Here is a 12,816-nt window from a genome sequence, read left to right on the forward strand (position 1 = left end):
TTCACATTAGGAATATAAACATTGTAAAAGTATCTCTTTTTTCCAGTTTAAAAACCCATAAAAATATTAGGCCTATTTTATTTGTGACTCAATAATTATTTTTAAATTTTAAAAATGAGCAATAATATCAAAAAATCTAAAAATCATGGCTAATATGTGCATGTGTTTGTAGTGGAGAGAGGGCCTTGTCCTTTAAATATCTGAATATGTCTAATATTCTAAGGATATATTTCAAAGACTGTTGCAAGAAATAAATGTGTAGATCAATGAAAAGAAACAGTTTCTTCTCTATACAAAAACAGACATATGAAAATAAATTATATTCCATAAGATATGATACCCACAAAAATTAAAAATTTTAAAAAGCTATCAGATAATTTTACAAATATTTTAGGTATCTCAAAGAATTCTTTTAAAAAATTTAGATTCACACTAGAAAATCTACAATTTACAATTATAAAATTGAGATTTGTGCTAATAGGAAATCATCATACGAAATGCAAAAACAGAATATCCCAAAGTTCAGCATTCATAATGATTTTCCTAAATTACCAAGATAAATTATGACTTCTCTCTCCTTCAACACACAAGTTGCATGAGGGCAGGGAGTATATCTACTTACAGCCACTGTATTTTTGGCAAGTAGCAAAGAACCCCAGACATAGTAAGTGTTAATACATATTTATTGAATGAAAAATACAGTAACAAGAGGAATGAGGGAACACATTAGAGTGAAATAATGACCACACCAAGAATACAAGCATACTTCCGAGATATTGTAAGTTCAGTTCTAGACAACTGCAATAAAGTGAGTCATACAAAGTGTTTGGTCTCCAAAAGCATAGAAAAGTTATATTTATACTATACTGTAGTCTATGAAGTATGTGATATTATATCTAAAACAATAAAATATTTCTAAACATTGTCTAAATATTGTTTAGGTCTAAACCATAAAAAGATACTTTAATTAAAAATATTTCAGTTTTAAAAAGTTAATGATTGGCCAAGGTGGGTGGATCACCTGAGGTCAGGAGTTTGAGACCAGGCTGACCAACAAGGTGAATCTCTGTCTTTACTAAAAATGCAAAAATTAGCTGGGCTAATTTAGCTGGTGGCAGGCACCTATAGTCCCAGCTATACGGGAGGCTGAGACAGGAGAATTGCTTGAACCCAGGAGGCGGAGGTTGCACTGAGCCTAGATCATGCCATTGCACTCCAGCCTGGGCAATGGAGCAAGACTGTCTTTAAAAAAAAAAAAAAAAGAAAAGAAAAAAAAAGTTAATGATCATGTGAGCCTTCAGCAAGTCATAATCTTTTCACCGATGGAGGGTCTTGTCTCAATGTTGATGGCTGCTGACTGATCAAGGTGGTGGTTGCCAAAGGTGGGAGTGTCTGTGGCTATTTCTCAAAGTAGGACAATGAAGTTTTCCTCATGGATTAACTCTTCCTTTTACAAAAGATTTCTTTGTAGCATGTGATGCTGTTTGATAGCATATTATGCAGAGTAGAACTTCTTTCAAAATGGAAGCCAATTCTCTCAAACCCTGTTGTTAATTTATCAATTATGTTTATGCAGTATTCTAAATCTTTTGTTGTCATTTCAACAATGTCTACAGTATCTTCAACAGGAATAGAGTTCATCTTATGAAACCACTTTTTTTGCCCATTCCCAAGAAGCAACTTCTCATCCATGAAACTTTTATCATGAGATTGCAGCAATTCAGTCACATATTCAGGCTCCACTTCAAATTCCAGTTCTCTTGCTCTTTCCACTTCTTCAGTAACTTCCTCCACTGAAGCCTTGAATCCCTCAAAGTCATCCAAGGAGAGTTGAAAGCAACTTCTTCCAAATTCCTGTTAATGGTATTTTGACCTTCTCTCATGAATCATGAATATTCTCAATGGTATACACTTTCCTCAAGGTTTTTTATTTATTTTACCCAGATCCATCACAGGAGTCACTATCTATGGTAGCTATAGCTTTATGAAATGCATTTCTTAACTAATAAAACTTGAAAGTTAAAATTACTCCTTGATCCACAGGCTGCAGAGTGGATATTGTGTTAGCAGGTATGAAAACAACATTAATTCCCTTGTACATCTCCATTTCTGCTCTTGGATGTATATGTTGTCAGAGGAAGTAATATTTTAAAGAAATCTTTTTTTTTTTTTTTTTTTTTTGAGCAGTAGGTCTCAACAGGGGGCTTAAAACATTCGGTAAACCAAGGTACAAACAGATGTACTATCATTTAGGCTTTGTTGGTTCATTTATAGCACACAGGCTGAGGAGATTTAACATAATTCTTAAAGGCCCTAGGATTTTGGGGAAGGTAAATAAGCATTAACTTCAGTCACCAGTTGCATTAGTTTTTGACAAAAAGACTCAGCTTGTCCTTTGAAGCTTTGAAACCAGGCATTTATTTCTCCTCCCTAGCAATAAAAGTTCTAGATGGCATCTTCTTCTGATAAAAGGCTGTTTTGCCTACATTGAAAATCTGTTGTTCAGCACGTCCACCTTCATCAATTAACTTAGCCAGATTTTCTGGATAACTTGCTGCTTCACTGTGTACTTTTATTCTATGGAGATGACTTTTTTCCTTAGACTTCATGAACCAACTTCTGCAAACTTCCAACTTTCCTTCTGCAGCCTCTTCACCTCTCTTAGCCTTTACAGAATTGAATAGAGTTAGGGCCTTGCTCTTGATTAAGCTTTTGTTTAAGGGATTGTTGTGTCTGGTTTGATATTCTATGCGGACCACTAAAACTTTCTTCATATCAGCAACAAGGGTATTTTGTTTTCTTATCATTCATATGTTCACTGGAGTAGCACTTTTAATTTCCTTCAAGAACTTTTCCTTTGCATTTATAACTTGGCTAACAGCTCGGCACAAGAGACTATGCCTTCAGTCTATCTCAGCTTTCAACATGCCTTTCTCACTAAGTTTAACTATTTCTAGCTTTTGATTTAAAGTGAGAGACACATAATTCTTCCTTCCCCTTGAACTCTTAGAGGGCATTGTAAGGTTACTAATGGCCTAAGTACAATATTGTTGTGTCTCAGGGAACAAAGAGGCTACAGGAGAGAGAAAGAGATGTGGGGCACAGACAGTGGAACAGTAAGAACACATGCAACATTTATTAAGTTAGTGTCATATGTGTGTAGTTCATGTTACAACAAAACAATTACAATAGTAACAACAAACACCACTGATCACAGGTCATCATAACAGATAGAAAAATAATGAAAAAGTTTTTGAAATATTGCAGGAAATATTAAAATGTCACACACATACATGAAGTTTTTCTACATGTTGTTAGAAAAATGCTGCCAATAGACTTGCTGGAAGCAGGGTTGCCACAAACCTCAAATTAAAACAAAACAAAACAAAACACAGGATCTGTAAAGTGCAATAAAGTGAAGTGCAATAAAATGAGATGTGCCTATAGTCAGTTTCTACAAAGAGCTGCACAAGAAACAGACCCTGAAAAACATTGGTTCAAATAAATTCATGCTCTAATTCATGTTTCTGCCTTGGTGGATAACTGTATTGTTACACAATATTCCAGGAACAAAATTCCAACAGCATGTGCTCATCAAAACCACTCTATCAGCAAACAAATTTTCTAATGTAAATTCCTGATGAACTCCAGAATTTAAAATTTTTCAAAAGATACTAAAATTATAAAAGTTAACATGATATATATAACATTTAATGATGCATTTAGATTTAATAATTTAACAATATATGAAACATGGTAATTTTATCTTCTTTGACTCAAGATAGAAATTCATAAGGTAGATGAGCAATTATTTTCACTAAATATGACACAAAAAGAAATAATTTATAAAGGTTTCAGGTTTTATTTATATAAGTTGCAAATATTAACTATTAATAATCCATCATCAGAAGGTCCACATGAGAGAAGATTAAATAATTAAATGAACACATGGAAATTATTTATATTCTTTGGTAATAAAAATGTAAAGTAGAGCAATTGTGGTCATTTTCTATTTAATAAACTAGCTATTTAATAATAATCAAATAAAATCTGGTATTAATATGTTGTGGTAATAGTGATACACAGTTGAATGTGAGGTACATTTGTGGAAAACAATATAAAATAAATATTGAAGGCCACACAAATGTTCACAGCCTGTGTCCCCCAAATTCCAATTCTGAATACTTAACTTGAAACAAAAACCGATAAAAGACAAAAGTTAAAAAGAGATATCAAAGAAAATGATAAAGTAAGGACCTTTGAAAAATCTACCTCTCCATGAATGCAAAGATTAAAAAAGGCAAAATTGTCAAAATAAACATTCTCAGAATTCCAGAAATATAGCAAAGGCTTCCAGTAACAGTGTGAGCAACTATTCAAGAAAAACAGATAAATCTTGGTAAGAACACAAACATTTGTGGCATTTTAAATTTCCTTGGTCCCAGCCCTGACTCTGAAGGTCAACAGAGCCTTGAAAAATAAAGGTCCACATTTATGACATCAGAGGAGGAAGAAGAGAGTTTGAGTTTTCTGCAAGCCTCATTCCTAAAGAATCATCACTTTTAGACATATCTGGTTACATCCTGCAAGACTTCACTTCCAAAACTGCAAGCATGATCAGGAAAAGGTTGGGCTAATATTATTAGAAAGAATAGATTTAAAGGAATTAGCATCTATCAAAATCCAACTCTTCTAGAGATATCTTACGTTTCTGAGACATGAGAATTTACATATTACACTTATCTATTCAGTGGTTCATAACCAGAATAGTATCTGGATTTTGAGGACTTTGTTGTTGTTGTTGTTACTGTTAGAGGAGGGGTCTCATTATTTGCCCAGGCTATACTCAAACTCCCAAGCTCAATCAATCCCTCCACCTCAGCCTCCCAAGCAGCTGGGACTACAGCTGCCGCACTGCCATGCCTGGCTTCAAGGAAATATTTGTAAACATACATGTCCAGGCTTTATTAGACTTACTCTATCAAAATCTTCAGGGGAGAGCCTAGACTTGTAGATTTTTAAAAATTTTTCCTCAGGTTATTGTGATACAAATTCTAGCTGAAAACTAGTGCAACAGACAATTACTTCAGTCTCATCTCTCACCCATATGGCCAATTCCCTTTATCATTTGAGGATTTGGAACACACACACACAAAGACTCATGAAAGCCTTAATTTCTCACCTCTGGTTGACCTTGAGACTCTGCATGTGCCAGAAGGAAAGGCTAAGGTTGAGCTGTCAAGTCCTTGGATGAGTGTTGAAGATGTATCCTAACATGCACATAAAGATGCTTAGCAAAGACTGAGAGATTTGATTCCAGGAATGTAGAGAAGTATCTGTTTAATCATTAATTGACCATTAAGCCAACTGGATAGAGATTTCAGTGGGTGGCCACAGAGGACAAAAAAAATATATCGGCTTCAGAGAACTAATTCAGAAAAGTTGCTAAATTAACAACTACAAAAATCAGCAGGGAAAGCAAACCCTAGAGAAGAAGAGGAATCTGATGTCCACAGGTTTTCACATTCTATTATTTTAAATGCCCAGTTTTCAACAAAAATGTACGACATCAAAGCAAAACAAAACCAAACCAAATCTAACAAATGGTTCATATAGAGGAATAAAGCAAATAGACCTTTGTCAAAATCAGTTTGAAAATTACAGTTACACTTTGACACATAAAAATCTTGAAAGTCAGCATTCGGTTTTTCTTAAAAGAAAAAACTGAATGGAAAAACTCAACAATTTTTCTTAGGTCCACCAGGGAATTAAGGTTACAATGAAACTGACACCCCAAAAACTGGAGGGTCAGGCTAATGCAGAAGTTGCTGGAGCCAAAAATGGGTAGAAAAGTGTAAAATCTAATTGATTAACTATTGGAGGCTGAGTGTGGACTAGTTTGAGAGTTAAAAACTTCTGGGGAGTCAGTCTTAGAGGGCCAAGTATATTTTTACTTTTATCTCCAGCTCCACCATATTCTCACAGTTGAAATTGGGGGAATAATACTTCCTACTCCTAGAAGGGGAAAAGTAACTATTTTCGATTATTCCCAGGGTATGAACTGCCATTTTGAAATATGCCTGGACGGTTCTGTCTATCACTGCCCCTCAAGGGAAACTACCTTAACAAAGACTAACTAGTTGAGAGAAGCGAAATATTCACTTCAGCCCCTCTAGACTTTTTGTTAAATCTAAGGTGCAAAGAAGCCTGAGAAGCATGAGATAACATTACGCATTTGTCAAAACCCATAGATTTGTACCACGCAAAGAATGAGCCACGGACCTTAGTTCATAAAAATGTATCAATATTGGTTTATCAACTTTAACAAATATACAACACTAATGCGAGATGTTAATAATACTGGAAACCGTGAATGTAGGTTAAGAAATAGTGAGTATATGAGAGCTCTGTATTACGTACCAGCTTTCCATAAACCTGAAAATACTCTAAAGACAGTCTACTAATTTAAAAAAAGAAAAGTGAAATGTCACTTCACAGCCACTAGGAGGCTATAATAATAAAGCAAAAACAAACCAAGAAACTAATAATTTTTGGTTATTAGTTTCCTGGCCAACATGGGGAAACCCCCTCTCTACTAAAAATACAAAAAATTAGCCAGGCGCGGTGGCGGACGCCTGTAGTCCCAGCTACTAGGGAGGCTGAGGCAGGAGAATGGCGTGAATCTGGGAGGCAGAGCTTGCAGTGAGCTGAGATTGTGCCACTGCGCTCCATTCAGCTTGGGTGACAGAGCGAGACTCCGTCTCAGTAAAAAAAAAAAAAAAGAAAGAAAGAAAGGAAAAAAAAAATTAGTGAAAACATATAGTGGATCTCAGTCACATAATCCATGAGGTAGATTTTACAGATAATAAACTCTTCACTAAAATATTTCATAGGTCTAAATAATATGAGTCAAAAGTAAATCAAAATCCAATTAAATCTAAAAGTTACTGCAAGTCTATAATCCACACTTTCCCATGGGGAGTAAAAGAGAGGCCCCCAAAGAAAGGAAACAGGCGACCAGGTCAAATTTCCTAGCAAACATGCTAATAACAAACATTCTGGCAAACATACTAATTGACATTTGTTAACTGGAGAGTTCTTATCAACAGAAAACTTTTAGCAGGATGTTTCTGGCTGTTTGAATTATAACCATAAACAAACCTGAACCTGTGTGTTTATGGGATATGGCTCCCTGAAAAACATCATGTTAACTATTAAACTACCTTAATAAAAAATGAAGCTGTTTCATGACTAGAGGGCAGTCTTCTGAATGAGTCGCATGGCTGCACATACATGCTTAAACACATCATTCTTTAATCTGGAGCAGAGCACATCCAACCAGGTGAGACAGGACGTGGAGAGCTGTTCTGATGGTCCCAGATGTCTCCCTGCTTCAAATGTACTTGAGAATTTCCTATAACCTTAAAATTGTTAGCAAAGCTACACACTTTATATGAGTCTGATTTGATTTGACCCTCCAATCCTTTTTATTACCTCTTTGTTATTTCAAGGGAAACTTACAGCTTGAGATAACTATATTAAAAAAGAAAAAAGTCTGAAAATTCGTGATCTAAGTAACCAAATTTAAAACATGTGGGAGAGCAAACACAAAAAGTAGAAGGAAGAAAAGGAAGGTAGTAACATTCCAAATTAATAAAATATAAAGCAAAATAACAACAAAAACCTAGAGATAATCAAAAAGTTTTGATCTTCGCAATTTGAAAAGTTTAACACAAATGAATTACCTCTGGCAAGACTGTCAAGACTAAACAGAGGAGAACCAGAAGAAACAAATACAATATTATGAGTGTAAAGAAGAAACAAGTGCATATAGATATAAAAATAAAGACTATTATTAACAGTATTGTACCAATACATTTAATATTTAACCAAACAGATTTTTAAAAGAAAGAATTATAACTCGCTAATCAACAGTGAATAGAAGATAAACATAAAACTTAGTAGTACTAATCAATATTGATTGATACAATCAATATTTTGTATCAATAATTATATCCCTCCAAATTAAGAGGTAATTTTAGCCAAATATTCCAGAAGATAATAATAAAAATTTATTATCTTTTTTTGAAGAACAGAAAATAAAGAAGCACTCTATAATTCAATCTTGAAGTTATAAAACCCTTATTACCAAAACAAGACAAGAAATGTTCAGAAAACATAGGGGCCAATGTTACTGAATAAGAAAGATGCAAAAATCCTAAACGAATGATTATGAAAAAAGATCTAGAAATATATTAAATTACAATAAAATTTAAAAAATTGTTTGTCCCAGGAATGAAGTTTGTTTAAAAATTTTAAATCCATGTACGCAAGTCATTAAATTTAAAGATTAAAGGAAACAAAAGTCCAGAAAAATGTTAGTAGATGTAGAAAAAGCATTAATGAAATTCACAACAGGTTCACAATTTATAGAAAATTATAAAGAACGATCTTTACAAACCATAAAAACTCATATTTAATGACAAAACATTAGAAGTCTCACTTTAAAAATCATGAATAGGAAGATGTGTGCACATTTTAGTCACCTTCATTCAACAGGGTGCACACACAAAAAAATCAGCCTAGTGATAGAGAAGGAAACGGAAAACAATCACATTGAGAAGAAAATAAAAATTAAAACTTATTATTTTCAAATGATTTAACAAACATTAGTGAACTAATAGGAGAGTTAAACTTGTTATATGAAATAAAATATATAGAGTTGTATATGTATTATATTAATATTTATATGTAATATATAAAATTAAATACGATTTGGAAGAGATGAGTGAACACCAGGTTCTATTCTTTAAGCCAAATTATAAGTGCACAAATATATAATTTTATCAATATTCTTTAAACTTTACATGTATTTTTCAGATATTTTTACACATGCAAAGTATTTTCTATTTTAAAATATCAAAATACTATTCTGTAAAAAAATTCACTCTCTGCCTGTTATACAGAACACATGTTATGGAAAAGATACATTAGGAAAACCTTAATAAATAAACACACTATCGGTATTTTGATACAAATAAATGTGATGCTGCCATGAAATGCAGTTTTGTATTCAGAGAAAATACTGCCTGCAAAGTCAAAAATTATAGTTTGTTAAAAGGTCCTGTTAATGGTAATAAAAATTGTTATCCCAAACAGAGCTAACCATTTATAAATGTGAGTCATCTGAAAATACTATTGGTCAGCTTGTTTAAGATATATGGCTGTAACTTTACAGAACAATCTGAAAAAGATTAGTAATTTGTTTCATGATTTCTGTCAACTGAGAACACAGAATCATCACCCAATTTAATTGTTTATTTGTTTTTGGAGACAGGGTCTTGGTCTGTCACCCAAGCTGGAGTGCAGTGCCACATGCAACATCTGCTTCCTTGGTTCAAGGGATCCTCCTATCTCAGCTTCCCAGTAGCTGGGACTACAGGCGCATATCAGCAGGCCTGGCTACTTTTTGTATTTTTTGTAAAGACACGGTTTCATTCCGTTTCCCAGGCTGGTCTCCAACTCCTGGTCTCAAGCGATCCACCCGCCTCACCCTCCCAAAGTGTTGGGATTACAGGCATGAGCCACGACGCCTGGCCCCATTATTTTTAGAATAGTGAGAGTTTCCATATGACTGTAGTAGTTACATCATGAACAAAAGAACATCAAAAAATGATTTATTTTGGATATTTTTTAAAGTGTTATTATGTTGAATGTAGTTTCACAGTAGTAAATATGACCTCCCACTGTGTTCTTATGATAGAATTAATGACAAACTTTTTCAAAAGTTAGTACATAAATAGGTTGAGTACATTATCCAGCAAAGATGGACTTTAGACTTAAAAGTTTAAAATATTCGAAGACATAGTAATAAACACTGGCAACAAACACACAGGACTGATAAATTCCTGTGGCTGAAACATAGACATTTCAATGCTTTGCTGGATTAGCTGAATGTTGTTTATAACGGTTGGTTGTCTTACATACAGAATAGGAAGTTTGATGATGGTGTGAAGCCAAAGTGATAAAAGTAAATTTTAACTGATAATCCCTATTGATGTTAGCATTCCAAATACGGTTTTTAATGTCACTTAAATACAAAAATCCTAAACTTGCTAACCAGGCACATTTTAAAAGACAATGTATTAACTATATTATTTTCCAAAGTGTTAGCCAAACAGACATATTTCCATTTCTTATGCCTTTACAGAAGACTGTATCACAGAAGACTTACATTCCATTAAATCATGTGATATATAGTTTTATCTGCTATAGATATCTATTGCATCAAACGACTGTGGGAGGCTTAAGTCATGCTTAATATGATTAACTTTGTAGCTTTTGCTTGCAAACGAGTATAGACTGAATCATTTTCTTTTCCAATTTAAAATAGGCTTTGTCAAGTCATTCAAAGGAAAATCATCAGCTCAGCTCTCTGAAGTCTTAGAACAAACTATTAGTCTTTTTAATTCACATTATAATCAACCCCAAAACTTTCAGTAGTTCTTTCAACTATTTAAATATGAGTTACACACCTGTATGATTTGATTACTCTGTTCATTCCAAATAAAATTGGAAACAATAAAATTGTGTTTTTGGGGAACTTATTTTAAATAAATAACTTGTTCCATGTTACTAATCTGAGATTGGGATCAATTTCCAGAAATAAAAACAAACTTTTGCTTAAGCTTTACAAAACAAACTCTATAAATGAAAATGAAATAACATTATTTTTTTCAATTAATATTGATAGAAGAAATAAAGAGCTACAAACCAAGGTTTTTCAAATATTTAGAAAATATGTGGTGATGAAATAAGATTCTAACTCAAGGCTAATAATTTTAAATAAAATCCATTGTGTCATGACCTTATCCACGTTTGGAATTACTAAATGACTGTTTTCAATTATAACCCTGAAAAAAATTGTAGTAAGTTGATTGCAATAATAACCCCAATAATTTTCTCCTCCCAGTATTCATTTTCCTTTGCAATGTCACTGCATCATCTTCCATCAAGAGGTGGAGTCTAATCTCCTACCCATAGATCTGTGCCAGTTCTGTGACTTGCTTTGATCAATAAAATGTGACAGAAGTGATAGTGCACCAGTTTTGCGCGTTGGCCTGAAGAGGCCTTCTGTGCTTCTGTCCCTCCTCTTGAAACTGCCAAAACCCAGAGATCAAGCCCCTTAATAGTATGCTGGAATATGAGAGACAAGCGAGTACAGAGCTGAATCAGCCTAATTTTCCCAGCCAAGACCCCAGACCTGTAAACAAGGTCAGCCAAAATAAGTAAGATCAATAATGGTACTGAATTAACCTGTGGCTTACTGCAGATGCACGAGTGAGCTGTACTGAGCCCACCTGATATCAGCAGAACCATCCAGCAGACTCATGCACAAGTGAGCATAAAATGAATGTTTATGATGCTGTATGCACCTGTATTTTTTTGGTTGGTTGTTACACAGCATCAGTGCAGCAGTAGATAACTGATACAAAGACTACCTATTATTCTCAAAGTATTCAATGTTAAGTTCTACACCAAGGTTGGCAAATGTTTTCTGGAAAGCATCAGATAGTAAAAATTTTGGATTTTGTAGGCTAAATGCAGTCTCTGTTGCATAGTCCTTATTGTCTTCTTTTTTCTTTTCACAACTCCTTACAAATATAAAAACCATTCTTAATTTGGGGTCTGTAAATAAAAGGCTGCTGGCCAGATTTGGGCAATGGGCTATAATTTGCTGACCTCTTTTGATATCATGCAAAGATACGACATTGCTAACATGATACAGAAATAAAAGATGTCAGAGCTCAGGATGCAACAGAAAATAGAGCAAATTAATGCAATAAAATCATATAATTTTAAAAATAGAATTATATTCGTATTTTCATTTCTAATTTTCCATGTTTAGCTTCAGTGGTATGCTGGTAAAAGTTTAATATCCAGCTGTTAGTTGGGAATAAATACTACCACCAGGGCCAATTTGAAGTTACCAGTGGAGTGGAATTGAGAAGAGATATATACAAGAGCTGATTCCAGCACACCGTTGTTGTACTGCTTACCTATTTTATTACCCATAACATAGTTCATCCATAATTATAAAAGAAACTGGTTATAATTCAGATAACGTGTTTTTGTTACACTGACTCACTCTTTTCTCTTAGCTCACTTTACTGGTCCCAGTAAGTTTTGGTTTTGTGACCATTATCCCGGAAAACATTACTATCTTTGCAGTTGCCCTCCTCTGTAAGTGATTTGAATTCCATTTATCTATGAACTATTTTCAAAGAAAATCAATTTATGACAAACTTACCTGTATTGGTTTGATCATCTCTAGTGGAAGAAGAGGAAACTGTCTTGTTTTCAGGCATAGTTATCAGAATATTTTAAAACCTAATTAGAAAGAAAAATATTTAAATATCATGAATCTAAATTAGTTTGTATTTTTACTAAAAATTTGCAATTCAAGAACTGTCAGGAAAAATTTCTACTATAAAAGATATGAGATATATAATACATATTCTTACATATATATTCTTATATATATTATGTATCCGTACTAAATTATATGTAAAATGTGAGGAAGTCCAACAATGTACTCTTTTTCTTATTAGGACTATTATGATCTCATTCAGAAATATCAAATATAAAAATCTTCATTAAAGAGGGATCTTTGATCTTCTACTTTGCTGGTGACTTAAACCAATACCTAGGCTGACCATGAGATAATTTAGCATTGGCAATTGCAGCTATGGGTTCAAAGCCCTGGGGAGATTCTAGAACCTACGATGTTTTCATTTCATATAATAAAAGTTTAAC

General features: G+C 33.5%; 1 protein-coding gene across 3 annotated transcripts in view; it reads right to left on the minus strand.

Moving 5' to 3' along the window:
- The window catches only part of CCDC178 (coiled-coil domain containing 178), a 542,262-nt gene that overhangs the window by 483,929 nt on the left and 45,517 nt on the right, over window positions 1–12,816 (minus strand). For all 3 annotated transcript variants that reach the window (XM_011974390.1, XM_011974388.1, XM_011974389.1), the window contains exon 3: window positions 12,311–12,390. In XM_011974390.1, coding sequence (XP_011829780.1) covers window positions 12,311–12,368 — 58 coding nt within the window. In that variant the 5' untranslated portion in view covers window positions 12,369–12,390. The remainder of the gene's footprint in view (window positions 1–12,310; window positions 12,391–12,816) is intronic.

Source organism: Mandrillus leucophaeus, unplaced genomic scaffold, assembly GCF_000951045.1.
Source record: "Mandrillus leucophaeus isolate KB7577 unplaced genomic scaffold, Mleu.le_1.0 Scaffold145, whole genome shotgun sequence".
Classification (NCBI taxonomy): Eukaryota; Metazoa; Chordata; class Mammalia; order Primates; family Cercopithecidae; genus Mandrillus; species Mandrillus leucophaeus.